The 27,361-nt window shown below is 39.6% G+C and overlaps 2 protein-coding genes across 7 annotated transcripts; one reads left to right on the top strand and one right to left on the bottom strand.

Moving 5' to 3' along the window:
* The first annotated feature begins 480 nt into the window (after nt 1–480).
* On the top strand, nt 481–5,681 carry fam113 (family with sequence similarity 113). 2 transcript variants are annotated; one of them, XM_061960114.2, is made up of 9 exons: nt 481–696; nt 1,469–1,547; nt 1,694–1,773; nt 2,583–2,815; nt 3,474–3,624; nt 4,239–4,476; nt 4,553–4,609; nt 5,050–5,181; nt 5,255–5,681. In XM_061960114.2, the coding sequence occupies exons 1-9, from the start codon at nt 694–696 to the stop codon at nt 5,422–5,424; spliced, it is 1,143 nt and encodes a 380-aa protein (XP_061816098.1). In that variant the 5' UTR covers nt 481–693; the 3' UTR covers nt 5,425–5,681. The 2 variants fall into 2 exon arrangements, with proteins under 2 accessions (XP_061816098.1, XP_061815250.1); XM_061959266.2 differs by having other exon boundaries at nt 496–649.
* LOC133606318 (dynactin subunit 1-like) lies at nt 5,673–25,204 on the bottom strand. 5 transcript variants are annotated; one of them, XM_061960107.2, is made up of 32 exons: nt 25,107–25,204; nt 21,632–21,697; nt 21,343–21,537; nt 21,178–21,259; nt 21,067–21,098; nt 20,937–20,957; nt 18,688–18,711; nt 18,323–18,406; nt 17,975–18,118; nt 17,829–17,852; nt 17,341–17,538; nt 16,999–17,203; nt 16,849–16,927; nt 16,589–16,748; nt 16,406–16,510; nt 16,083–16,274; nt 15,896–16,012; nt 15,679–15,831; nt 15,439–15,599; nt 15,181–15,349; nt 15,034–15,102; nt 14,722–14,934; nt 14,461–14,622; nt 14,247–14,378; nt 14,040–14,165; nt 13,830–13,972; nt 13,591–13,757; nt 13,354–13,472; nt 13,096–13,291; nt 12,938–13,011; nt 12,781–12,870; nt 5,673–6,249 (listed from the first exon to the last, which is right to left on the bottom strand). In XM_061960107.2, exons 2-32 carry the CDS (start codon nt 21,671–21,673, stop codon nt 6,112–6,114), a joined length of 3,816 nt encoding a protein of 1,271 aa, XP_061816091.2. In that variant the 5' UTR covers nt 21,674–21,697; nt 25,107–25,204; the 3' UTR covers nt 5,673–6,111. The 5 variants fall into 5 exon arrangements, with proteins under 5 accessions (XP_061816091.2, XP_061816092.2, XP_061816095.2 ...); XM_061960108.2 differs by lacking the exon at nt 18,688–18,711; XM_061960111.2 differs by lacking the exon at nt 18,323–18,406.
* Between the last annotated feature and the right edge of the window lie 2,157 nt (nt 25,205–27,361).

The following is a 27,361-nucleotide window of genomic DNA, read 5'->3' on the forward strand; positions in this document are numbered from 1 at the left end:
ATGGATGGATGAATTGTCCCAACAATGTGACCAAACCGGAACAAAAAATATATTCCCCTCTAATTTACATGGGTTTTGTAACACAAATAAAGTTAACATAAACTTGCATGAATTGACCGAAGGAAATACCTTTTTAATCACATTATGTGTACAATGTGAACTTATATTTATCCATTGTATTTATTTATTCTCACCAACTATGAAATGATATAACAAATATACATGTTGCTTCTGTCAGCAGCTACACATAATGAATAATAAAAGCTTATGCATTTTATTATTTAATCAACTCATATCCCTGCATATTTATATTGAATTGTTCTGCGAGTTTTTGTAAAACAAACAAACAAAAAAGAATCACACCAAATGATTTAGGAGGGGGGGGGGGGGCTTAAGAATATCTGCAACTATTAGTGACACATGGAGTACCAATGGAATCAAAATAAAGAAAGTTTATAAATTCCGAGTGTCCACAAACGCCTCATTCATTTGACCAATCGTGGTAACACTTGCTGCCGTTCAAAAGACAGAACGAGCTCAACCGCCAATTGTAATTTATAAAATCATTTCATTTCTTTTCAACTGGCGGTGGCTAATAGACGACATCAGACTCTCGTTTTGGTTTATAATACAAAACTTCGAAACTAAGGTAAAAGTTAGCTTCAGCCTTGAAGACGTCGATTAATTTCCACTATGGTAAGTATCTACTGCAACAGTAATGCTAATAACTGCTGACCTAGCTAGCACCAAGCGGCGACGATGGAAGGCCTAATTGGAACCATTTGTATTATTTCTCCCACCTTCCGAGCAATTCCTTAACAAGAACTCACCAAAGTGTGATGCATTCATTTGTGGGTACCCAACATACACCACAAAAGTCATTTACCGCGCCATTTAAAAAAAAAAAAGGACGCTCAAAAAAAGTCTCAATACCTCATGTTTGAACAGGAGGTCGGCCATTTTGGGCGATAAACAGGGTCCTTACATCATCAAGCCCCAATTACGACTAGGATCAAATAAAAATCAATATTGTCAGACAATTTAGCCTACGGCCATAATATGTGGACAGAGCCTTTGAAACTCGCAAAGCAATACGTAACTCGAATAATTCGGCTCCACAGAGTCAGAGTTTGATAATATTCGGTATGTGTGTTAAGGAAACGACACCCTGAAGAGAATCACATGCCACTTAATCAGTAACATGTTCAACGCTGATCGCATCTTTAATTAATGCTTAAAGCATTAAAAATACGGTAATAGTACATTCAGTAAAGTCAAATTTCTAAATGGGCTTAATGTTATAGTGTTTTTTCTCGGGAATGCCAGTCATCAATGCTGTGACTTCATTGAAATAATAGCAATTAATTAGGTAATTATTGCTAATTCTAACTAGTTTAAACTCATGGTAGCAATGATTGGGCTTTTATTGAGAGAGCTAGTGCCATTAATGTAAATGTTTCTTCAAAAGGATCAGATGAAGCTCGTGGGCCACCATCATCTCAGCAAGCTCTTCCACAACAAGTTTATAGTGATTTTAGGAGACTCTAGTAAGTATTCCATTTATTTTCATTTCTTCCTGACTAGTGTGTGACTATTATACTGCAAGAATACTTAAAAGCAGACATGATCATTTAAAAAAACATCATTTTTAATGCAAACAATTAAATCAGTGGACTTCTCTTCGTGTCACCAGTTCAGCGGTCCGTCTACAAAGACATTGTCCTGCTTTTACAGCACGAGAAATACCTCAACAACTCACAACTCAAGAAAAAGGTAAGCGATGGTGATTTGTTTTTTTTTTGCTGGCTCCTCTTCTCTACAGGGGATGACTGAGGTAGAAATGATCCCAAACCAAAAACCATCAAACAAACATAACAGGTAAAGGCTGCAAATTAAAATAACGCTAAAATTACATAAACGATGCAAGATCAAATATAAATGAAAAAGACAAATGTACACACAAACTCCCAAATCAACCGTGTTAAAAAATGATGCAAGTGAATGATATATAAAAAGGAAGTTTGCCAAGCTACCAGAAGAGCCAGATCTAAGGGATGTCAAGTAGAAATGAGCAGGCTGGTTGCAGCAAATGATAATATAAATACATTTAATAAAGTCAAATACTAATAAGGCAACAAGAAAAGTATCCTATACTTCTCTTTTGTAAAGTAAATCTGAACAGCCGACATGGGCATCTACATCAACTATATGATTTTCCTGAGAAGCTGGACAGGACAAAAAAGAAATGAGCAGGATGCAGACAAGAAAGTTGCTACACACTCGGTCGTAACGTTTTACAATGATCCAATACTTCTTCATTCCACCTTTTTAAAAGTCAGCCAACTCGTGTATCTCGATCAATACAGACATCCATTAGGTCTGGCTCCCCAGTAAGCCTGGCAAACTTCCGTTTTTTTCCATCAACTTGCATTATTTCTCTTATGCGGTTTCTTTTGCAATTTTTTTTTTATCATGCAGCATTTTCCCAATGCATTTGTTGTGTGTGTTTTAAAGAGTTTGGGCATTGAGGCATGTTTGCACCAGTCAGCCACCGTACTTCTCTCACATCTTTTCCCGTGCAGGGCGAGATGAGCTTTGAACAGGACTGCCTGGTGGAAGGTGGTTGCCTGAGCCAATTGCACAATGGCACATCTTATCGAGAGGTCCGGCAGTATCAGTCTACACACCACCTGGTCCGGTTCTACTTTGTGACACGCATCTTCTCAGACTACATGAAGAGCATCTTGAGAGACTTCCGCCATGGTTTGAAACCAGATTTGGTCATAGTCAATTCCTGTGTTTGGGACATTTCAAGGTGAGTGGATAGCTAATTGGTGATAATAATCGGGGTGCAGGAAGTCTTAGATTTTAGTTATTTGTTTCAGATATATTTAACATTTTATGGAACAACATATGGTTGTTTACATAGTTCGTATCTGAACTAGGTTCATCCTCACCCTTCTCAAGGTCTTATACTGATGAATTCATAATTCATACGTTTACATGTTTAAATGAAGTTGACTTCCTGTGTGAAAGAAAGGAAGGTGTTGGGGAAAACAATACAAATCAATCTTAGGTAAATAAAGAGCAATATATACATACTTGTCTAAAAATGTTGACGATCTTGTACACTTTATAATTGTTATTGTCTTTAGCTGCAAGTCTTTGTGAGTTGTCTTGTTTCCCTGTTGTCGAGATGTCATCTTCAGTATTTGTCCAGCTCCTTGATGTCTTTGACAAGTACTCTGGCTTCTTCCGGTGCTCCATTTTATTTGATGTAGATTTTACAGTTGGCGCTCCAAGTGCCCTGAATTTTCTTCTTCTTCCTCAACTCAAGTGCATTCTTGGAGAGGTCAGCGTTGTTTTGTCAGAAGCTCAGTGATGTTAAGTTCTTAAATTGTCACTTTCCAGTTAATTCAAAAGTGACTCATGTACTCTTGCAGCTTGTTTTTAAGTTGTGAGTCTCCATGTAGGCATTGTTTAAAATGGGATGAGAACTACAAGGAGAACCTCAATAAGTTCTTTGAGGAGCTGAACGAGATCCTGCCAAAAGAAAGCTTGGTCATATGGAACCTCACCATGCCCCTGGCAGAGACGATCAAAGGTGGCTTCCTGGTTCCTGAGGTATTGGAGTTTTTTTTTTTTTTTAGATGCTTCAAAATGCCAACCAGTTTGATCTGTATATGTGAATTTATACGAATACCGTATTTTTCGGAGTATAAGTCGCACCGGAGTATAAGTCGCACCGACCGAAAATGCATAACAAAGAAGGAAAAAAACAAATATAAGTCGCACTTTTCGGGGAAATTTATTTGATAAAACCCAACACCAAGAATAGACATTTGAAAGGCAATTTAAAATAAATAAAGAATAGTGAACAACAGGCTTAATAAGTGTACATTATATGACGCATAAATAACCAACTGAGAACGTGCCTGGTATGTTAACGTAACATATTATGGTAAGAGTCATTCAAATAACTATAACGCATAGAACATGCTATACGTTTATCAAACAATCTGTCACTCCTAATTGCTAAATCCGATGAAATCTTATACGTCTAGTCTCTTATGTGAATGAGCTAAATAATATTATTTGATATTTTATGGTAATGTGTTAATAATTTCACACATAAGTCGCTCCAGAGTATAAGTCGCACCCCCGGCCAAACTATGAAAAAAACTGCGACTTATAGTCCGAAAAATACGGTACTTATTTTGTATTTATCATTCTCATAGATTTCGGACAAAGCATCCCATCTACGCCACGATGTGGTTGAAGCCAACTTCTACAGCAAAGCCCTCGCCAACGCCTACAAATTGGACGTGCTGGACCTCCACTTCCACTTTCGCTTTTCCCTGCATCATCGCACTCGTGACGGCGTCCACTGGAATGCCCTGGCTCACCGCCAGATAACCACCCTGCTGACACAACATGTCGCGGATGCCTGGGGAGTGGAACTGCCACCTTTAAATGGTGACGAGGAAAGCTTATTGCAAATAGTTTTGCACCATTTTTCTGTTAGTTTACGCCAATGCTTTATTTTTTTTAGCGAACATTCCTGTTGCTAATCAGCTGCCAGTCCATCATACTGTTCCCAGGCATGAAGGTAGGATGCACGTTCAAAAAAGCCACATGTCAAGATTATTTTACAACCCAACAATGTTTTTAAAAGCCATCCAGCAATTTTCACTGCTTGTCCTATTAGTAATATCAACACAAATAATTACATCAGTACATTGGCTTGGGATCAGAATTGAAAATCCAATAGTTTGTTGTAAAATATTATTAGTGTTAATAGTGCAGTATCAACATTTGAAATGTATTCAGTTACCTTTTTGTCCTTCTTTGAACTGGCTGGAGTTTTTTCTAATTTGATTGTATTAGAATGTGACACAGGCCAATACAAGCTGCGGGCTGCTAAAGGCCACAGCTTGGAAGTTAACATTCAATGTTTCTGGCCCATTATCCAAATGCCTCAATAGTGTCCTTGGGTAGGTTACTATAATAGTTATACATATTTATGGTCACTTACATTTTCTTCCACAGTGTGCCCACCAAGAAACAATTTCCATCGTAATCCTGCACCCTTCATGAACTCCAAGTTTAACCCCCTGCCATACTGGTATGAAAATGGACCATTCCAGCAATCTCACTTTACTCGAGACTCACTGCCATACGGTAAGCTTTGTATGATCCAACTGGAATAGTATAAGTCAAAAGTAACACTTTTTTTTTTTTTTACGTTATGAAGAGTGTTCTCATCGCCCCATGCCTTCAAATACACATTTTGGAGATGGGTACAAGCCCTGCCCTTACGTGATGAAGAACAGACACAGCAGGCACTACTTTACGCCATACACTCGTTACAGGCCCGGCCAGCAGTTCTCTGATGAATACTATTACCAAGATGTTTACTTTTAGATCATCTGCACTAGATTAGTTTTGAGTTGTCATTCACAATTTTCAACGTGTTGCCTAAATTGTTTTTAAAAATGCAGTTGTCATTATTGACTGATTTATTATTGCATTTTGAACGTGTTACTGTGTTTATAATTATATTAAAGCTCCTGCCTGGATTTTAAAACTAAAATTGACTTAAAACTGATTACCTTACAGTGATGTTTCAACATGTGGTTGCTTCTATTATAGGAATTAATACAAATACAACATTCAAGGGGAGTGTTTTTAATTACTATATTTTTATATATACACATTTTGTTCCAGAAATTCAATTCAAAAAGTGAAACCCTCATATTCTAAAGATTCACTGCACAGTGAAGATTTCCAATGCATTAATAATTTTGATGATACAGCATACTAGTGAAAAAAAACAAATTCAGTATCTTCAAACCTTTGAAAATTTGTAAAAATATACTTTACTGGTTTGCTCTCCATTAGCAAATGAACTGCAAATCTAAATTGAACTGCTGAAATCAAATATCTTTCGCACCAGTTAGTTGATGTATATGTGACAAACTATCCCATTTCCTCTTATGTGACATAGTGCAAAATGTTTCTGTGACAAGTGAAATCCAAATCATAGAATGTTGTGTAAATACTATAAAATATCAAAGTGGGAATGGGAATAAAAAGGAGTTTCAAGCTGCCTCAGGCCATGATGAGGCGGTGCACATTTTGCAACTGCTGCTGTGACAGGACCAGACGGTGGCTTTGTTCTTGTCCCCGAGTGCAAGGAATGGCGATGCGGCCCACAAACACTGTTCCGCCATTCTTTTCTTCTTTGGCCTAAGAAATGGTGCATAAGATGAAGAATATGCCAGGCTGGTGGTGTATGCATGCTAGTGTACAGTGTGTCCCATGTTTAGTTTATTTCTTTGTTACAAAGAACTGTGTACATTAAAGTAACTGTTTACAACTTGTTTCAAGTTACATTTTCTAACAACAAATGTTATCGAACACTACTGCCTCGCTTATATCATTTGTGGTTTAAAAGAAACAAACCCTCAATTCTGAGCTGTAGAGCATACCTAATTATAAGCCACACCCACCACATTTTAAGAAATATTGTTTTCCACATATATTTGCTGTATAAGTGTACACATTGAAACAATTATTTACACAGTTTTGTGCTCATTCACAAATTTAACAAAAGCTAACACGGGATACAACTTTGCACGTTCCAGCCTTTGGGGGCCGTTTCGTGCGATAGATTGTTTTTTATTTGTCGATAATCATTGGCTTTGGTCGTGTGCATTTTGTTGATTCTTTGTGGTGGGTGTTAGGACTGCACAATTTTTAGAAAAAATCTAATTGAGATTTTTCTCTCTAAAATTGCAATTCCATTTGCGATTTTTATACGTTATACAAAAAATGCGCAACACTGAAAATAACGAATGAAGGAAGACATGTTACTTTTAGACTTAACATATTCTTGTCTCCAGGTGCCACACATTCGAACAATGCAATAATTATTAAAACAAATATTTGGCTTTATGCAGACACTCAATGCTCTTTAACTGAAGAAATAATCGATAAAAACTATACAGTGTTTTATAATGTAATGTAATCATAATATAGAATACAAGTAACCATTTAAAAATATACAGTGTAAACTTTTCTCATTACTGTATAATTTTTTACCATTGTATTGTTATTGGAATATGAATAACTTTGTAATTCTAAATAAATAACAAAAATAAAATCTACTTATTTCTGTAAGCAAAAATGTAACCTTGATATTGAAAATCATAAAGTGCACTTGTTTTTCCAATTGGAAAAACAAGGTACTTTTGTTTGTTGGCATTTTCGCTCATTCATCCCTGTTGAAGGGCTCACATCGCCCATTCCACAGAAGGGACATTTGGCTTTGTAATCTTTTTTTCCCTCCTAATCTGAGTTACTTTGCGGAACTTCTTAATGGCGAGTTGCAAGGTTCTCTGGACTGTGAGTGTGTTGGCATCGGCGCCCCGCTGTCTAGTCTCCGCTGAGGCAAAGATTGTGATTGACAATAACCATTTACTTCCTGTTCCGGTAGCTGAACCGGCGCTCGCAAATTTTACTCCAAACATTTAAGTTTAATAATGTAAGGAGAAAGTTTGCAATTAATTTAACAAGTGCATATCTGGAGTAACTAGCCGGAGCGCTATTACAAAGACGAGATGGCGCCCAAGGCTGATTATAGCGAACTTAAAAAGTCAATCGACACTCTGATCGAGGAAGTTGCTACGATCAAGGAGCAGCAGAAAACCATCATGGCCCTTTGTTGTGCAGCTGGATCAGATGAGGGCTGACAATGTGTAGAAAGATAAGAAAATCGCAATCCTGGAGAACAGAGTTGCTGATATTGAGCAGTACACACGGGTTAATGATGTCATCATCACCGGACTTGGCATCAAACCCCGGTCTTACGCACGAGCGGTAAACCCAGCGAATGGAGAGGAGCCGGCGGAGTTGGATATCATTTCAATGGAGCGACAGGTGGCGGTATTCATGCAGTCCAAGGACATACAACTGGACTGTAACAGTATCGAAGCATGTCACCTTTTGCCCAGGAGAGGAACAAACGACAAGCCGAGCGTAGTCCTGAGATTTGTAAACAGAAAGAACAAGATCGCGTTGCTAAAACAGGGAAGAAAGCTAAAAGGAACAACCGTGTATATGAACGACCATTTGACCAAACGAAATGCTGATATAGCCCGAAAAGCACGCCAAATGAGGAGAGAGAAGAAAATTCTACAAACTTGGACTGCAAACTGTAAAGTATTCATCAAACTCAACGGTACTCCGGAGAACGCCAAAGTGCTGGTGATTAGAAACATCGAAGATCTGAACGAATATGACATTTGAACTGGACTGTAAGGTAAAAGTGATTAAACACAATCATGACACACATTGACAATACGCAAGATGACACTAGCCACATAATTCAGTTGGTAAGTGAATATGACAATGTACAGTTGAAAGCATCTCAATACACTGAGCACCACCTACAAGACTTGGAACATGATATAGACCTGGACAATAATTTCCTCCTCAATATCAATGAGAACTGCTGCTACTACACCAATGAACAGTACAACCAGAATATTATTACTAAAGGCAAATTGTCCATTATCCATTTTAATAGTAGAAGCCTAAACAGGAATTTCAAGGACATCAAGGATTATTTACACACCTTTTCTCAACCATTTAACATAATTGCAGTATCTGAAACTTGGATTAACAGTGAAAAAGTGACAGATTTTGAACTGGATGGTTATGACTTTATTAATATGAATAGACAAAACAAGGGGGGTGGAGGGGTGGCAATCTATGTGGATAACACCTTGAGATTCAAACGTCTGGATGATATGACAACTGTGGTTGATAACCTACTTGAATGTCTAACAGTTGAAATTTGTATGGAAAAAAGTAGAAATGTCATTATTAGTTGTATATACAGATCGCCAGGTACAAGCATTGAATGTTTTACAGATTGGATGGAATGCTTGTTTTCAAAGAAGAGTAATGTTAATAAAGCTGTCTTCATTTGTGGAGACTTTAATATTGACATGTTAAATCCCAGTAAAAATAATGATATAGATAATTTCATTGACACAATGTACAGTATGAGTCTATATCCCAAAATCACCAGACCCAGTCGAATTACGTCCCACTCTGCCACTCTAATCGACAACATATTCACTAATGATATTGAGAATAAGACCGTAAGTGGGCTATTGATCAAAGATATCACTGACCACCTCCCAGTTTTTCTGATATTTAATGGAAACTACAGGACAAAAAAATTAGAAAAGCCAACCCAATACAGAAGAACGAGATCAGAGGAATCTATTAGTTCATTTAAACATGATTTACTGGAGCAGAATTGGGATGTAATTTATGAAAATGGTGATGTTAATAGCGCTTACAATATATTCTTGAGAATATTTAGGTCAGTATATGATAAAAATTGCCCAATAAAAGAATGCACCAGTAAAAGAAAATATACTAATTGTCCTTGGATCACAAAGGGATTGCAAAATGCTTGCAAAAAGAAAAACACTCTTTACAGAGAATTTATAAGATTGAAAACAAAAGCAGAAAATAAATATAAAAACAAATTAACTCATATTATAAGGTCAAATAAGAGAGAGTATTATAAGAAATTACTAGATGATAATAAAAACAATATCAAAGGAATATGGAATTTATTAAACAGTATTATAAGAAACAGTACCTCTTCAATTAACTATCCAACGTATTTCACGAATGATGGTAAAGAAAATGATAATATGGAAGATGTGGCTAATGCCTTCAATAAATTCTTTGTAAGTATTGGACCCGAACTTGCAAAAAAAATCCCAGATCCACGGACAACTGGTAAAAATATGGAGGGATTGTTGGAGAGAAATCCCAATTCTATGTTTTTAAATGCAGTGGGTGAAGAAGAAGTGTTGGATATTGTAAACAAATGTAAGAACAAAATGTCCACTGACTCCAATGACATTAGTATGGCATTGGTAAAAAAGGTCATTACAGGGATATCAAAACCATTAACATATATCTGTAATTTGTCATTTCAAACCGGCGCATTTCCAAATGAAATGAAAATAGCTAAAGTTATACCTCTGTTTAAAACTGGGAGCAAGCACCACTTCACAAACTATAGACCCGTCCGTCTCTTTACTTCCACAATTCTCTAAAATATTAGAAAAACTATTTAATAACAGGTTAGATGCATTTATAGAAAAACATAAATTACTCTCTGACTGTCAATATGGGTTTAGATCAAACAGATCTACATCAATGGCAATAGTTGAAACAATAGAGGAAATCACAAATGCCATAGAAAAGAAACAATATGCAATGGGAATATTTATTGATCTAAAAAAAGCATTTGACACAATTAACCACGATATATTAATCAATAAAATGGAAAAGTATGGAATTAGGGGAGTTGTACTAGATTGGCTTAAAAGTTACTTAAATAAGAGACAACAGTTTGTGAAGTTGGGTGATTGCTGTTCATCGTGTTTGGATATTGCTTGTGGTGTCCCCCAGGGGTCAGTGTTGGGGCCAAAACTGTTCATCCTATATATCAATGATATATGTAAAGTGTCTACATTATTGAAATTAGTGTTATTTGCTGATGACACTGATATTTTTTGCTCAGGGGATGACTTAAATCAATTGCAAGAAGTCATTATGGAAGAAATGAGTAAACTAAAAACTTGGTTTGACTACAATAAATTGTCATTAAACCTGACTCAGACTAAGTTAATGCTGTTTGGAAAGAGGACACGTGAAACAAGGGTGCAGATACAAATAGATGGGGTGGATATTGAAAGGGTTTTTGAAATAAAATTCCTTGGAGTTACAATTGACGATCAAATTAACTGGAAATCACATATAAAACATGTACAATCTAAGCTGTCAAGAAGCATCTCAGTAATAAATAAAGCAAAGCAGGTTCTGGATCACAAATCACTCCACATTCTTTACTGTTCATTAGTTTTACCATACTTAACCTACTGTGTGGAAGTCTGGGGGAATAATTATAAAAGCTCATTAAATTCAATAACTACACTTCAGAAAAGAGCTGTACGCATCATCAACAAGGTTGGATATCTGGACCATACTCACTCACTATTCTTACAGTCAAAAATATTAAAATTTAATGATATTATTTTGTATCAAACTGCACAAATAATGTATAAAGCCAAAATAAATAAACTCCCAGGAAGCATTCAAAAATTGTTCAGCACACGAGAGGGCGGTTATAATTTAAGGGGGAATTTAAATTTCAAAATGCTTAGTTATAGAACGACCATTAAAAGTTTTTGTATTTCAATTTGTGGAGTGAAATTATGGAATGGTTTGAATGTGGAGTTAAAGCAATGTCCAAACATAAACCAGTTTAAAAAGAAGTATAGGTACATGGTATTCCAGAGGTACAGAGATGAAGAAGGGCTTTGATATTGGCTTGTTTATGTTACAGAAGAGTGTCGGGCTGCCCATTGAGGCAGTGGTGTTGCTGTGGTGGCATCATACCATTTCCATGATCACTAGTGGTAATGGTGTGGCTATGTATGTGTGTAGTGTGCATATGTATGTATATATCTATAATTTATGTATATACAAGTTCATTAAGTTTGTACATTGAGTGAACAAGTAGTTCTAGCTCAGAGTAATTTATGATTTAAAGAAAGGGGGTGGGATTAAATAAGTGTAAACTTCTTCTCACTCCTTTTCAAATATGTAAAAAAAAAAAAAGAAAAAAAGTCCAATGCTCATTTGTTTTTGTTTTTTCTTTTCCATTGTTTTCATTTTGTTATAATGTCTGTTAAGGCTATAGTACTGTATTGGATCAGGTTTGCTCTTGTTTTTATGCATATTTGAAATAAAAATATATCAATCAATCAATCAATCAATTGACTGAAAAGAGGGGTCCCTCTGTTCAGTCAATTCCACTGTTAAATAAACACGCTCAGGTGTTGAGAGCGATGCACAAAGTAAGATGTCTTTCTTCCTGTTTGGAGTGGGAGACGAATAAACACGCACCTCAATAACTCTGATTGGCGTATGTCAGTCACTCAAATGCCAGTGACGGTGGCGAAATAAAAAAACACAGCCTCTTGGGTTGTTTACTGCACTAAATAAAACCTCGATGTTGATTCCATTTCGAATAATCATGCGGCCCTAGTCGGTGTAGAACATGCCAAATGGCTGATTGTGTGAGACAAATCCATAAATTAGCAATAGCTTTGTATAAGTGTTGGGAAAAGTAGCGACTTCTAGTTCGTAAATTACGGTATATCCATCCATTTTCTACCGCTTATTCCCTTCGGGGTCAGCTACACTCGGGCGGAAGGCAGGGTACACCCTGAACAAGTCGCCACATCTATATTTTTAGAAAATATAAATTTTTTACAATTATATTAAATAAAAATTGTTTGTCTGTCCGAGAAAATAAGGCTGGCATACAGGCGGTCACTCACAGCTGTCTCGTACACACATACACGCCCACAGTACTTGCGCACACACAAAAGCATCTCCCAGAGAAGCAACAAACAATTTGCAGTCAAAAAAGGCTAATGCGTGTGTGTGTGTGTGTGTGTGTGTGTTACATGGAGTGTAGTTTACGTGCTCAAAAACGAAGGAGGGCGGGATATAATGCTTAGAACACTTTTGAAAGTAAGCACCCTCTAGGCAGCTGCTTATGGTTGAAACGGTCACTTTAATGGACAATAAAATGTATATGAGTAAGACTAGCCATAGGCTCATTTTCATCTGTAGTCCCTGGCAAGTTAATGGTAATTATAACACAAGCCTTACCTTAACAAATGAGGAGACCGGGAAGGTGGCAAAGTCGGAAATTGCCTTAGCTCCTGGCTGACGGGACACTACATGCTCAGCTACTTCACCCTTGAAGAAGATGTGTATTCAGAACTACATTCAAGTGTTGCGCATCTGAAGTGCAGCAGGCATTTACCTTCAGTTTGGCCAGAGCATCGCTGAAGTTCTGCATTCGAGCAGTCTGCTCAAGCAGCTGGGAACTCGCGCTGACTGGTGGTTGAAAGCGGAAAGTCAGAAAGTCACATTTGGAAAATGGCAGAAAAAATATTTCACAGGTGTGAAGCGTGTGCACACCTGATGTCTTCCCGGTGATGTCCACTACTTTGACCTCTGCACTCATCTTGAGAAGGGTCGCAAGCAGCTGGTCGGTCCTGCGATAGATGTCTGTATTAAGCCCCTCTGGTGGCGTGGAGCTTTCTTTAGACATCTGGGGCAGTTTGGCAGGGCAGAGGGGGGGCAGGGAGGCCAGCTGTGCGCTCATCTTCTCTGCCTGGATGATAAACACATTCCTCGTCAATCCAAAACAAGAGTTGCTTAATTATTACAAAATACCTTCAGTCTGTTGTTTTCATTCTTGAGGCGTTTAATTCCCAGTCTTTGAGCTTCAATCTGCTGCCGAAGAAGAGGAGAGTCCACCACTTGCATTGGTCCTGATAGTGACTGGGACAAAACTACAAGAGGAAAGGAGGGCAAAATAAAAAAATCAGTGCATCCTACTCAAAAGTCATTAGTCCTGCATCTGATGCTAGATCTCCATTGTAAGTGTGTGTGCATGTGTCATTCACTTACTCCCTGCTGGTCCTTGAACAACAGAGGCAATTCCAGAAGCAGGCATGCCCCGCAAGCCTTCTATGGTCATCTTTGATTGATTATTGAGGCGCTGTTTCAGCTCAGCCTTCTCCGCTTCCAGCTGGTCGATGTCAGCTTGGAGAGCATCCATCGTCTCCTCAAATTCTCTGCATTCGTGGAAAAGGAGAGCACGTGAGCAGGCACAGGATAGCACAGGGAATAAAAAAATCTCTTCTCACTTTTCTTTCTTTTTCAGCAAGTCGAGGTTCTTATCCAGTTTAGTTTGGATCTTCTCCACACGTTCATCTGCGTCCTTGGTGGATGTGTCCAGCTTTTTCTCCAGGAGGCTCAGACGAACATTGGCCTCACTAAGCTCTTCTCCCTAAAATGTGTTTTTATTTTTTTACCTTCTGCACAGATGTGAATTTTATTCTGTTTGACTGACAGACCTTGATCTTGAGGGACTTTTTAAACTCCTTGATGACCGTTTCTCTGTCTTCTAGTTTAACACCAAGTCCCTCAGCATCAGTCATTTCAGCTCTGACTATTGCTGCTCTCATTTCCACTGGAGGACTCTGAGGTCAGAGTTATTACAGGTTAATGTCTAATTATGGTATCCTGATACATCAGTGAGACAAAGTTAAGGACATAAATACCTTTCCCTGGGGTTTGTCTGCGTCATACTCTCCTTCCTGCATGGCTGTGGCCATCTTGTTCATAGTAGCGATAATAGCGCAACAAGACTGTCGTAGGCAGTCAGGGCCATTAAGACCATGAGCACCATACACCTTTTGTGGGGTACAAAGAGAATACCTTGAACAACCTTCCCTTGTCTGTCTCAGAAAAACTTCCTTTAACATGACTCCATACCTGCTCCACAACCTTGCATGCGATATCCTCTAATTTAAGAGCATTTAGTCCTTCTTGATCGCCAAGTGGGGCGACCATCTGAGCTCCAGCTGCCGCCACTTCCTGAAGCACGGCGACCACACGGGTTAGTTGCCGTCTGCACTCGGTCAGCACCTCAGACACCTAGCAAACAACATAAGTATTTAGTAACCGCTGCTATTTTTTTTTGTAGCTCCATTTGAGTTTTCATATGTATGAGTTGCCATTGTGTGCATGTTATACCGGTTGTCCAAAATGGAGAGCGGCGGGTGCTCCAACAGCATCTGTGCCAGGCATGCGACGGCGGACCTTCTTACAGAACTGCTTGATGTCTGAGCAGGAAGTGTCTAGGTCGTTCAGTAAAGCAGCCAGCGTGGAGCTGTCCTGACCCGCTGCTAGGAACGCTCTCAGACGACCTACCTCCACACCCATACAGTCCAAGGCACTCTGGACAAACTGTAGACCGAGAGTGAATCAATGAGTTAGTTTTGAGAAGCAACTCAACAAATGTTCCTTCACAGGGATCATACGTTTCCCCACAGGAAAGACTTGTACCTTAATGTGGTCCGCAAGTTGCACTGTGCAGTCCTCTGTGTGGTCTGCCAGATGAACACTGTACAATTGCTAGAAGCCAGAACAAAACTTACTTTAACTGCTTCTATTATAAAGTGTATCATCTGCGAGCACAAAAGATTCCATTACCTGGTAATATTTGATGGCCTTGGTCAGTGGTTCCACCTGAACAGTCTCATCTAGTTGGTCTTTGTGCAGCAAGTCGATGAAATAATCCAGAGAGCGCTCGTGAAAGCTCATTTCAGAGTAAAGCGTACCCATGCGCTTAAAAACATCCACTGTACACACACTTAGAGCTCTGGAACAAGAGAGGACATAATTCATTTAACCTTTTAATTCCGGAGCTAAAACCCTAGTATTTGTAAAGTAAAGAAGGAAGTGGCTTACTGCTCATATTTGTGCAAGGTGGCTTGCAGCAAACTGAGAGAGTACACCAACCCTGAGGCGAAACTACGCTGTTCTCCGGGAGGACCTTTGAGCGCTGTGCCTTGGGCCACGTTTCCGTTCAAGTCAAACTTCTCCTGCGCCTGTTTGCTGATTAGCTCAGCCTTTGGGGGACATATACAAAGAAACGCATGACCGAAACAGGCTCAACACACAAAAGTAGACATTTTACTGGGTTCATACCTTGCAAATAATCCTGGGTATGAGCAGGAGCACCAGTATGCAATCGTGGTCTCCACCATGACGGAGGAAGGAGTCTGGCATGAAGGAGGTTAGCAAGTTAACCTGGCGGTTCAGCTGAGCCACTTCCATTTTCCTCAGCTCCATCTCAATGGCCTTAAGACACATCACCAGAATAAAGAAAGCATATTTCACTATTAAAAAAGGGTTATACTCCTACCTTGGCGTACGCCTTTGTTTCTGCAAACTTAATCTTGAAGTCAAAGAGTTCTGCAGGGGGTTGCTGAAATTGTTCGGTACTTGCACTCTGCTGAGTCATCAGGTCTTTGTTGGCCTCCTGGTGCACATGAATTGAAATAAATGAAACCTAATGTTTCCATAGCTACAATACCTTGCTGTGCACCCACCTGTAGTCTATTAGTGAGCTCTCTGTATTTGCTAATGGTCTGCTGGTAATCAGCCACTGTCTCCTGGGCACCCTCCACTCTTTTGTCTGCCTCTCGGACTTTTGCCGCACTAAGGTCCAACTGCTCTCTCAGCTCCATTTCAGTCTCTCTGGCATTCTCCTGAAGCTCGTCATTCATTTCATTGATTGCCTCCTGTTGGCACAGAAGTATTCATTTTTTGGGATTCGTGATCACTAAGTGTCTGGGTTTATGAGAGAAGCTTGTTGGACAGAAACTGGGAGTGACATTGACAATTACACTCTTAGGATAAAAGTCGCACTGACCAGATCAGTCACGGTTTCTCTCAATTCTCTGACTTTCTCCTCAAGGTCAAGATTTCTCTCTGTCAGCGTCTCAACCATCTCCTCGGAGCCCAGGGCGGCATCCACCTTGTACAACATAGACACAAATGCTCAAGACACAAATTGGAAAAACGTTTTCACCATTTTAGAATCTGCAAGTTTCACCTGTTCCTTAAGCTCATCAATTGTGGCCTCGGCATGTTTGACCTCCTCCTGCAGTTTTTCCTTCTGAGTCCTTAGGGTCTCCACCTCTGTGTTCTTCTTCTCCATCTGCTTTTGCAGCTTCACATGCTCCTGTTTCTCAGAGGCAGACAGGTCGCGCATCCTGAGAAGAAAAGTTGTCTCTTAAAGCCTAAGGTTGCTTACTAAAATAACTTTGTCAACGTGTATTTTTTATAACTTTTAGATTTTGTGTACAACCTCACCTGACCAGGGCCTCCTTCAGCCTGCTGTTCTGCTCCTCTAGCTGTTTCACATGGTAACTGGAGGCAGCACCATCTGAGCCTGCAGGAGAAACAACAGAAGGTGACCAAGAATGAATCTAAATTTGTCAAACGGCTGAATGAAGTACAAACCTTTCTCTGAAATCTCATGTCGAAGGATCTCTAGGTCCATAGAGAGTTCCTCTACTTTCTCCTTCAGTGTGTCCACCTCCACCTGCAGTGACTCTGCTCGCTCTTCAGCCATCTCCTTGTCTAGAGTAGCCATTTCGATAGCATCTGCTGTGTCCGACATCTCTTCCATGTAGCGATCCTTTGCCTCCTGGGCATCACGTGCTTCCTGGAAGAAAAATCCAGCAGCTGTCATGACAGTGGTGCTTTGTTTTTCATCCTCTCAGGTTTGAATATCCACTAAATTCACACAGTTCAAGTAAGTATACCCCATTGTTACATTATTGTACCATATACTATTTTTACCCTCTTGGCTTCTTTGAGTTGTTTCTGCAGCTCGGTCTGCTGCTCCTGCATTTTGGTCTTCCACTCCTGAAGTTGCTCAAGCTGGATCTTGTGCTTCTCCAGCTCCTTCAGTTTGGCCTTGTCCTCTGTGCGCTTCATCTTCAGCGTCTCCAGCTTCTCATCCAAGTCCTTGACCTGTGCCCGCAGTGACTCCTCCTCCTGGTAGCAGCAGACAGGTAGAAGTAAGCAAGTTGGTAGTTAAACACTGTGGTGCTTACTCATTCATTAACCAATCATTTTTGGTCCAAGTATAGAGAAAATATAACCACCAATATTGGTCAGAGCCCATCACCAAGAGAAAATATAACTTATTTTGATCCAAAGTAAATTAAGTCAATCGTAATCTTTAAATTCACCCGAGATAGAAACACACCACTAATGTGCAAGAGTGTGCATTTTGAGTTAGTGGACACATGCCATCAGCATGCATGCAGCAATTAGAAGACTACCTGTTTGGAAATGGAAGCTTCCACCTGTTCCAACAATGGTAACATGGATGAAATAAAAATACATTGAAATTAAAATGATATGAAATGGGAACATGACAAACCTAAATAAAAATATATGAGTGAACCCTTCTTTCTTAGTGACCCACCTTGCTGGAAGTAGCAGGAACAGGTGTCGCTGCTGCTATGGACGTCCCAACAGGCTGAGGGATAACAGGAGCGCCCAGTGCACCCTGGTGGGTGGACAGGCCCACCTCGCTGACATCGCCAGACGACAGACTCTCACGGGAAGACTGACAAAAGAAGGTAAGTGTCAAAGCGACGAGACGTAAAAAAGGAAAGTGAACAACGTTACAGCTGGACCAAACATTCCTCTCCCTTTATGTATCCTGACTTTTTTGTGCCTTCATTGAGCCAAAAAGGATAAATTCACCCACATTTAGTGACCACATGTTTTACCACTTCCCGTGGCACACACAAGATGTGGTGGAGCATACCATGAGCGGCAGACTGGAGCGTCCAAGGCGTACCAAGAGGGAGGGGAGGGAGGTGGCTGGTGCCAGACCTTGGGGTGTGCGCCACTGCCACATTTTGATCATTAAGAATGGGTTACTCTCAAGACTGAAATGTCTAAAAGTAGAACACTAAAGAGGCTTATACTTTCATAGAAATACCATCTTTATCAAAAATGTAACCTTGATTTTCTGCTTCGTCTGAGGACACGCATGTTTGATTTTCTACTCGCAAAATAGCATTCATTCTTATTACACACAACAGTGTCCTTTCCTCGACTGCTTAAAAACTACATATTTTAGCAGGAAACGTTTCTTTGACCTCTCAAGTTTACTGTTGACCATCTCACCTTGGCAGAGCGGCGGGTTGAGGACTGAAGGAGAGGGAGAGCACACACACAAACATATCCAGCGTCGCAAGATAAGAGATTAGCAAACCATGTTAGTTTATATTGACTGTTCAGAGTTACGAAAAGCCCCAATTAGTGCCAGAAAATATGCAATCTCATGCAAATGTGTTAAAATGCCTGCAAAGCTCCCCAACTTTACACATATGCAAGTTTGTGAGTCATGAAGTGCAAGCTATGGTCTCTAAATGTGTGAGCAGAGTGCATGCCTTTCATGAAAATGCAAATACAATGTGCAGAAAAAAAGTCAATGCCTCTTCTGTGCAAAAGAAAACCAGATGACAATTTCTGAAAAGATGTAAAATGCCATCCTCGTGTGCAGTGCCAATAAAATTACAGTAGATCCTCGCTATTCACAATGGAAATGTTCCAAGACTGACAAAAACATGAACGCTTTCATTTCAAGCCCTAAAAACGCATATTTCTGATGCACCAAGGGTGTCCAGACTACGGCCAAGTGCAGCCGGCCATCGTTGTCAGTCTGGCCCGCAGGACGTTTGAAGGTAAAATTGAAGTCTAGCCCGTGGGATGACCCAAGTTAAAATTTAATAACATTACGGATTCATAACTGCAAACATGCTGCCACCTTACGGATAAGGTTAGTAATATTGGTCAATAACCAAGAGTGTAATATTACATTGAAACGAACATAGAATCAATTTATACGTCCCAATCCAAACAATCTTTCCCACTCATGTTACAAATAAACCATAACCAACACGGAAAGTTAGCACGCGTGGCAAAACACACACACCCTGCCCGCTGAACAATGTGGACATTATAAAAAATGTCTAACCAATTTAAAAAACTATTTAAAATTACACCCATTTAAATTCACTACAAAGCATGATGGGCAATATGCAAAACCCTCCCTCTCGACACTTGCCCATCTTTGGCGCATTTTAACCATTTGATATTTTTAAATGCTTACAAACTTTAATGCGGTCATAGTCACAGAAGTAAACAACGTAGGAGTCGATATTTCACATACTCTTAATATTCAAGGTTGTATCGTTTAGACTTTGTAATGTAGTGTCGTCAGGGTCTGATGTGGCGGGCTATTATTAACAGTTAAAATTATGTGGTGTTGTTCAGTCTGTTAGCTATAGATTGCTTTAATCAATGGAAACTGAAGTGTCTCTGATCATTTCCTAATAATATTGTAAATCCTTCTATCTTTATTTTCGTACAAATGATTGTTGTTATGTCACAATCAACACCCTGCGGCGAAAAAAGCGTTGTGTGTACGGAACCATTTGACAGTGATTACCCTCGGAAATTGGGCTTTATCGCAGGTTGTACTGTATTTGTACATTTTTGGCGAACTTCCCTCTTCAATTTGGTATGAAATGAATATGCCGACTTAAATCATTGCGATCGCCGTTTACGTGTAAAATCAGCTGTGTAAACTTCATCAGCACGAGCACGCTGAATAAGACAATATACAAAGTTCAAATAATTAATAAAAGACACTGAGGTTTTGCTTAAAAATTGTAACTAAAACTGATGTTAGTGTAGTGACTGAGTAATCACATTTATTTAGATGTAATTACATTACATGTATATTTAATATCTATATCACTACACTAACATTAGAACGATGTGTGTGTGTGTATACACACACACACACACACACGCACACACACACACACAATATTATATATTCATCCATTTTCTACCGCTTGTCCCGTTCGGGGTCGCGGGGGTGCTGGAGCCTATCTCAGCTGCATTTGGGCAGAAAGCGGGGGACACCCTTGACAAGTCGCCACCTCATCGCAGGGCCAACACAGATAGACAGACAACATTCACACTCACATTCACACACTAGGGACAATTTAGTGTACAATATTGTAAAATGTGCAGTTACACAACATCACGCCCTGTCAAAGCAGCATCTTGCTGGACAATGTTGACCGAATTTAATTGCGATAGCACCCTCTGCTGGATTATAGCTGCAGCAGTTTTTCCCCCTGCAGATAGTACCATAAAACTACTTTTTTAAAGTTTGTGTAAAACTACCGTATATATTAACAATTTAAAGCGAGAATAATTGTGCAAATAGGTGAGGGAGTGAATGCAAAAGCATGAAAAGGCACGGATCTACTGTTTGTATTTTAAAAGAGGGATAGGATGAGTGAAGTGAGTGTGACCACCAGTACAAAGAAAAATAAGCTGGATGTAAACACTTCTACCTTCTTAACGCTCATTGGTGTCTGAAAAGGGTATTTGGAAAAACAAGAATGAAACTTGTTTTGTGTTTGTTGTATTTCTTTAAAGAAACATTGTCATGAAGCGAACTGACATTAAATGAAGATTGCCTACCTGTTTGGATGTTTTGGGAGTCTCTGGAATATCTGGTGGACCAACAACATTTCAAGGTTATGCTGGCATTAACTCTAAGGCACTGTTAATTATAAGAGCATGCATGTCTACCTTTCTGTCTAGGGATCTTGGCAGCACCAGACTCAGGAGTATCTGGAGAGGTTGCACTGGAGCCATCATCAACAACATGGATCTGAACATGGCAAGATGTGAAATGAGAAAACGACAGAGAGTTTGCAAGTCCTTGTGTGAATATAATTTATCTTATTTACAAACCTGAGACTGCCTGACAAATATTCCATGGTTTTCCTCACAGGGAAAGTAACGTTTTCCCTGGACGGTGCCGTCATTCTTGCCTTTGGGTTCATCAAGTCTGACACCCACCCATTTCCCAGAGGCAAACAGGGTCGCTCCAATGTAGGCAACAGTGCCACGCTGACCCTTTCCTGTCACTTCTACTATAGAACCAATCTAGGAGAGGGGACATGTAATTATAGAATCTAAATATGTTTTTTTCCCAATGATAATAGGTTCACCATATTCTTCCTTTCACTATTAAAGTTACCTTTGGAGGTTTTCCACTTTCCACAGTTCCCCCGCTGCTCATTCTGCTGACCAACGGGCTGGTTAGCTATAAATTGTGGGATTGCAGATTTGGAAAAGGAAAACAGATGAGAGCTCAGACATTTAATGTATTTTATGTGCATAATTAAATGCAATTCCAAACTAATGACAGTGGTATAATAATATTGTAATGTTTTTTTTCTCAGGAAGTTAAAAATAAAAAAATGATGACAGATACCAAGTCATATGTTTTAGACCACAGTAGGCTTCGTAAGAATTCGTCTTCTATTTAGTTCAGCTCACACAAAGATGTCCATTCAAGACAAAGTAGGACATGTGAACTCATGCTTCCTAATAGCTTACAACCACAGGGGAGAAAACTAGATAGAAAAGTGCCGTCTTCATTCAAGCAGATGCAAGATTTGTTTGGCAGTTCTTAGTTTTTATATATTTATAAACATACACACATTCATAAAGTCATCTGATTTATACTACATACATATAGGAAGGTAAATGGTGTTTTTTATTTAACTGCTTCGACCGGTTTACCAATATGCCTAAGTTATACCCGCACACCATGAAGACACAAGATGCAGTGAGATGAATCACACCTCGACAATATGGTAAGTGCCCCAAATCTCGATAATACTATTTTAGATTTAACTGATTAATTGCAGAGTGATTAATCAAGATTATGTAGGATGTTTAGTATTTAGGTTACTTACCCGCGGCGTATACGAATGTCTCCTGTTCAAAGCCATTATAAAAATGAATTTAAAAAGTCGTCATACAATCTGTGGTACTATTTAGAGCTGCTCTTGTTTTTCCTCATAATTCGAATACTTCAGACATAAGATAAGCAACTCATCTGAGAGGAGGGGTTTAAGATGCATGATTGTCTGATCCTGCTGAGCATCACCAAGTAGGGGTGGACGTTATTGCACATGTTGGTATCAATCCAATACCAAGGAAATGCAGGACCAGTATTGTCGATACAGCAATAAGACCTTGGGATAGATACAGTGGGGCAAAAAAGTATTTAGTCAGCCACCAATTGTGCAAGTTCTCCCACTTAAAATGATGACAGAGGTCTGTCATTTTCATCATAGGTACACTTCAACTGTGAGAGACAGAATGTGAAAAAAAAATCCAGGAATTCACATTGTAGAAATTTTAAAGAATTTATTTGTAAATTATGGTGGAAAATAAGTATTTGGTCAATAACAAAAATTCTACTCAATACTTTGTAATATAACCTTTGTTGGCAATAACAGGTCAAACGATTACTATAGGTCTTTACCAGGTTTGCACACACAGTAGCTGGTATTTTGGCCCATTCCTCCATGCAGATCTTCTCGAGAGCAGTGATGTTTTGGGGCTGTTGCCGAGCAACACAGACTTTCAACTCCCTCCACAGATTTTCTATGGGGTTGAGGTCTGGAGACTGGCTAGGCCACTCCAGGACTTTCAAATGCTTCTTATGGAGCCACTCCTTCGTTGCCCGGGCGGTGTGTTTGGGATCATTGTCATGCTGGAAGACCCAGCCATGTTTCATCTTCAAAGCTCTCACTGATGGAAGGAGGTTTTGGCTCAAAATCTCACGATACATGGCCCCGTTCATTCTTTCCTTAACACGGATCAGTCGGCCTGTCCCCTTAGCAGAAAAACAGCCCCAAAGCATGATGTTTCCACCCCCATGCTTCACAGTAGGTATGGTGTTCTTGGGATGCAACTCAGTATTCTTCTTCCTCCAAACACGACAAGTTGAGTTTATACCAAAAAGTTCTATTTTGGTTTCATCTGACCACATGACATTCTCCCAATCCCCTGCTGTATCATCCATGTGGTCTCTGGCAAACTTCAGAGGGGCCTGGACATGCACTGGCTTAAGCAGGGGGACACGTCTGGCACTGCAGGATTTGATTCCCTGTCGGCGTAGTGTGTTACTGATGGTAACCTTTGTTACTTTGGTCCCAGCTCTCTACAGGTCATTCACCAGGTCCCCCCGTGTGGTTCTGGGATTTTTGCTCACCGTTCTCATGATCATTTTGACCCCACGGGATGAGATCTTGCGTGGAGCCCCAGATCGAGGGAGATTATCAGTGGTCTTGTATGTCTTCCATTTTCTGATAATTGCTCCCACAGTTGATTTTTTCACACCAAGCTGCTTGCCTATTGTAGATTCACTCTTCACAGTCTGGTGCAGGTCTACAATTATTTTGCTGGTGTCCTTCAACAGCTCTTTGGTCTTGGCCATAGTGGAGTTTGGAGTCTGACTGTTTGAGGCTGTGGACAGGTGTCTTTTATACAGATAACCAGTTCAAACAGGTGCCATTAATACAGGTAACGAGTAAAGGACAGAAGAGCTTCTTAAAGAAGAAGTTACAGGTCTGTGAGAGCCAGAGATCTTCCTTGTTTGAAGTGACCAAATACTTATTTTCCACCATAATTTACAAATAAATTATTTAAAATTCCTACAATGTGAATTCCTGGATTTTTTTTTCACATTCTGTCTCTCACAGTTGAAGTGTACCTATGATGAAAATGACAGACCTCTGTCATCATTTTAAGTGGGAGAACTTGCACAATCGTGGCTGACTAAATACTTTTTTGCCCCACTGTAGGTCGATTGGCAACACTAAATTGGCCCTAGTGTGTGAATTTGAGTGTGAATGTTGTCTGTCTATTTGTGTTGGCCCTGTGATGAGGTGGCGACTTGTCCAGGGTGTACCCCGCCTTCCGCCTGTGTGCAGCTGGGATAGGCCCCAGCACACCCCGCAACCCCCCGTAAGGGACAAGCAGTAGAAAATGGATGGATGGATGGATAAACAAATCTATTTTAACTACACATTTGTTGTGAAAAATGTATAAATACCAACTATCACTACTTTTAACATATAATTGGTAGAACAAAATAAAACAAAGCAACAACGACTATAGACATTCAAATCCCTCATGGACTATCCCTGAGGTTCTAAAATATAGAATATAATAAGATAATATAACAATATGACAAAAAATTAGGATACTTGTGAAAACCATAATAATGAACTAAAAATAACGATAAGAAACTACAAAATATCGATATCACAATACTACAGTACAGTTGGTATATCCATCCATCTATTTTCTACCGTTTGTCCCTTTTAACACAGTTAGTTGGCACTTGTACTGTGTGCTGTAGCATGCAAATATACTTATGTTCACACCCGGTTGCTCAAAGGTCAGATTTCTTTATTTGACACAACGTTACTAACCAGCCATTGTGCTATGTAATCAACATTAGTAAATGGCAGCTAATGATGACACGGAACTGGAAATGCTCAAACGTAATAACAGAATAACACATAGGACAAATGCCATACGCATAATGGGTGGCTAAGATTAGCACAGCTAGCCTTAGCCTTTACTTCAATAGCAAGCAGAGCAACACTTGAAACATAATTATCGAGGAGTAATTTCATGTTATCACTCACCACAGTCAGGAAAAAGATGCTTAAAAGCGTCGATTCTATTGGTCTTTTTGGCAAAGCTTTGCTTCGTTTATGGTATCTTTACGTCACTTCCGGTTAAATTATGAGGTTGAATTTTGCAACAGCGCCCCCGTACAGCCAATATTGGTAATACACACGTTTTATTATGTTTTATGAGAATAGGTATTTGTTAGTGATGGTCACATGAAGTCTCATGATGAATTGAACCACTTGAGCCAAATGGTTCGAGAACTTCTCGAAGCTTCAATACATGCTTCGGCATAAGACTCCACCTGCTGGTCAAATGTATAATTACAAACAGCTGTATCTTAACCACATACTGTGTTATGCATTGAAATGTTGCGTCTATTATGCCTCTTGGAAATGACAATGAATCACAATAAATATTTGACAAAATGGTTTTGCTTGGTGAGTTAACAAAGTATAATAAAATAGGTTTTATGTCTTGTATATATATATATATATATATATATATATATATATATATATATATATATATATATATATATATATATATACAGGGGCGCCGAAAAGGGGGGGTAAAGGAGACGGATTCTAGGGGCCCATGATGGAGGGGGGCCCATAGAGGCCCCTAATGATGATGAAATTATAATACAGAAAAAATAATGACACTGTGTTGGGGGCCCTGTAAAGATTCTTTTCATGGGGCCCAAAATCCCTAGCGGCGCCCCTGTATATATATATATACACATAAACTGTGTGTATATATATATATATATATATATATATATATATATATATATATATATATATATATATATATATATATACACATATATATATATACACTGTGTATATATATATATATATATATATATATATATATATATATATATATATATATATATATATATATATATATATATTGTGGGGTTTTTTTTGCCAACATGGTAGAATCATATATGATAGGGCAGGTTGTATATTGTTTCTTATTTCACCTTGAGCAATTGCCATAAAAAGGAAGATGACAATGTAATGTGGCCTGTGATGAGATGGCGACTTGTCCAGGGTGTGCCCCGCCTTCCGCCCGAATGCAGCTGAGATAGGCTCCAGCACCCCCCGCGACCTTAAAAAGGGACAAGCGGTAGAAAATGGATGGATGGATGGATGGACAATGTAATGTAACTTGGACAATGATGTACAGAACAAAGGAGATTTAGGACGGCCTTCTTTCATCTCCGTAATATTGCTAAAATTCGTTCTATTTTATCCACTAGCGACGCTGAGATCATTATTCATGCGTTCGTTACGTCTCGTCTCGACTACTGTAACGTATTATTTTCGGGTCTCCCTATGTCTAGCATTAAAAGATTACAATTGGTACAAAATGCGGCTGCTAGACTTTTGACAAGAACAAGAAAGTTTGATCATATTACGCCTATACTGGCTCACCTGCACTGGCTTCCTGTGCACTTAAGATGTGACTTTAAGGTTTTACTACTTACGTATAAAATACTACACGGTCTAGCTCCGTCCTATCTTGTCGATTGTATTGTACCATATGTCCCGGCAAGAAATTTGCGTTCAAAGAACTCCGGCTTGTTAGTGATTCCCAGAGCCCAAAAAAAGTCTGCGGGCTATAGAGCGTTTTCTATTCGGGCTCCAGTACTATGGAATGCCCTCCCGGTAACAATTAGAGATGCTACCTCAGTAGAAGCATTTAAGTCCCATCTTAAAACTCATTTGTATACTCTAGCCTTTAAATAGACCCCCCTGTAGACCAGTTGATCTGCCGTTTCTTTTCTTTTCTCCTCTGCTCCCCTCTTCCTTGTGGAGGGCGGGGGGCACAGGTCCGGTGGCCATGGATGAAGTGCTGGCTGTCCAGAGTCGGGACCCGGGGTAGACCGCTCGCCTGTGCATCGGCTGGGAACATCTCTGCGCTGCTGACCCGTCTCCGCTCGGGATGGTGTCCTGCTGGCCCCACTATGGACTGGACTCTTACTATTATGTTGGATCCACTATGGACTAGACTCTCACAATATTATGTCAGACCCACTCGACATTCATTGCATTCGGTCTCCCCTGGGGGGGGGGGGGGTTACCCACATATGCGGTCCTCTCCAAGGTTTCTCATAGTCATTCACATCGACGTCCCACTGGGGTGAGTTTTTCCTTGCCCTTATGTGGGCTTTGTACCGAGGATGTCGTTGTGGCTTGTGCAGCCCTTTGAGACACTTGTGATTTAGGGCTATATAAATAAACATTGACTGATTGAT

The sequence above is a fragment of the Nerophis lumbriciformis genome, linkage group LG05 (assembly GCF_033978685.3).
Source record: "Nerophis lumbriciformis linkage group LG05, RoL_Nlum_v2.1, whole genome shotgun sequence".
NCBI lineage: Eukaryota > Metazoa > Chordata > Actinopteri > Syngnathiformes > Syngnathidae > Nerophis > Nerophis lumbriciformis.

What these genes read in the sequence shown, in the direction of transcription:
- LOC133606318 (XM_061960107.2), bottom strand. Translation starts at nt 21,673, where the DNA reads ATGAGCAGCGGGGGAACTGTGGAAAGTGGAAAACCTCCAAAG. An exon ending in AAACAAAGGCGTACGCCAAG is followed by an intron (nt 15,832 to 15,895) that starts GTAGGAGTATAA and finishes ATGTGTCTTAAG; the next exon opens with GCCATTGAGATGGAGCTGAG. An exon ending in CATGCAAGGTTGTGGAGCAG is followed by an intron (nt 14,379 to 14,460) that starts GTATGGAGTCAT and finishes ACCCCACAAAAG; the next exon opens with GTGTATGGTGCTCATGGTCT.
- fam113 (XM_061960114.2), top strand. An exon ending in ACTCACAACTCAAGAAAAAG is followed by an intron (nt 1,774 to 2,582) that starts GTAAGCGATGGT and finishes TTTCCCGTGCAG; the next exon opens with GGCGAGATGAGCTTTGAACA. An exon ending in GGAACTGCCACCTTTAAATG is followed by an intron (nt 4,477 to 4,552) that starts GTGACGAGGAAA and finishes TATTTTTTTTAG; the next exon opens with CGAACATTCCTGTTGCTAAT.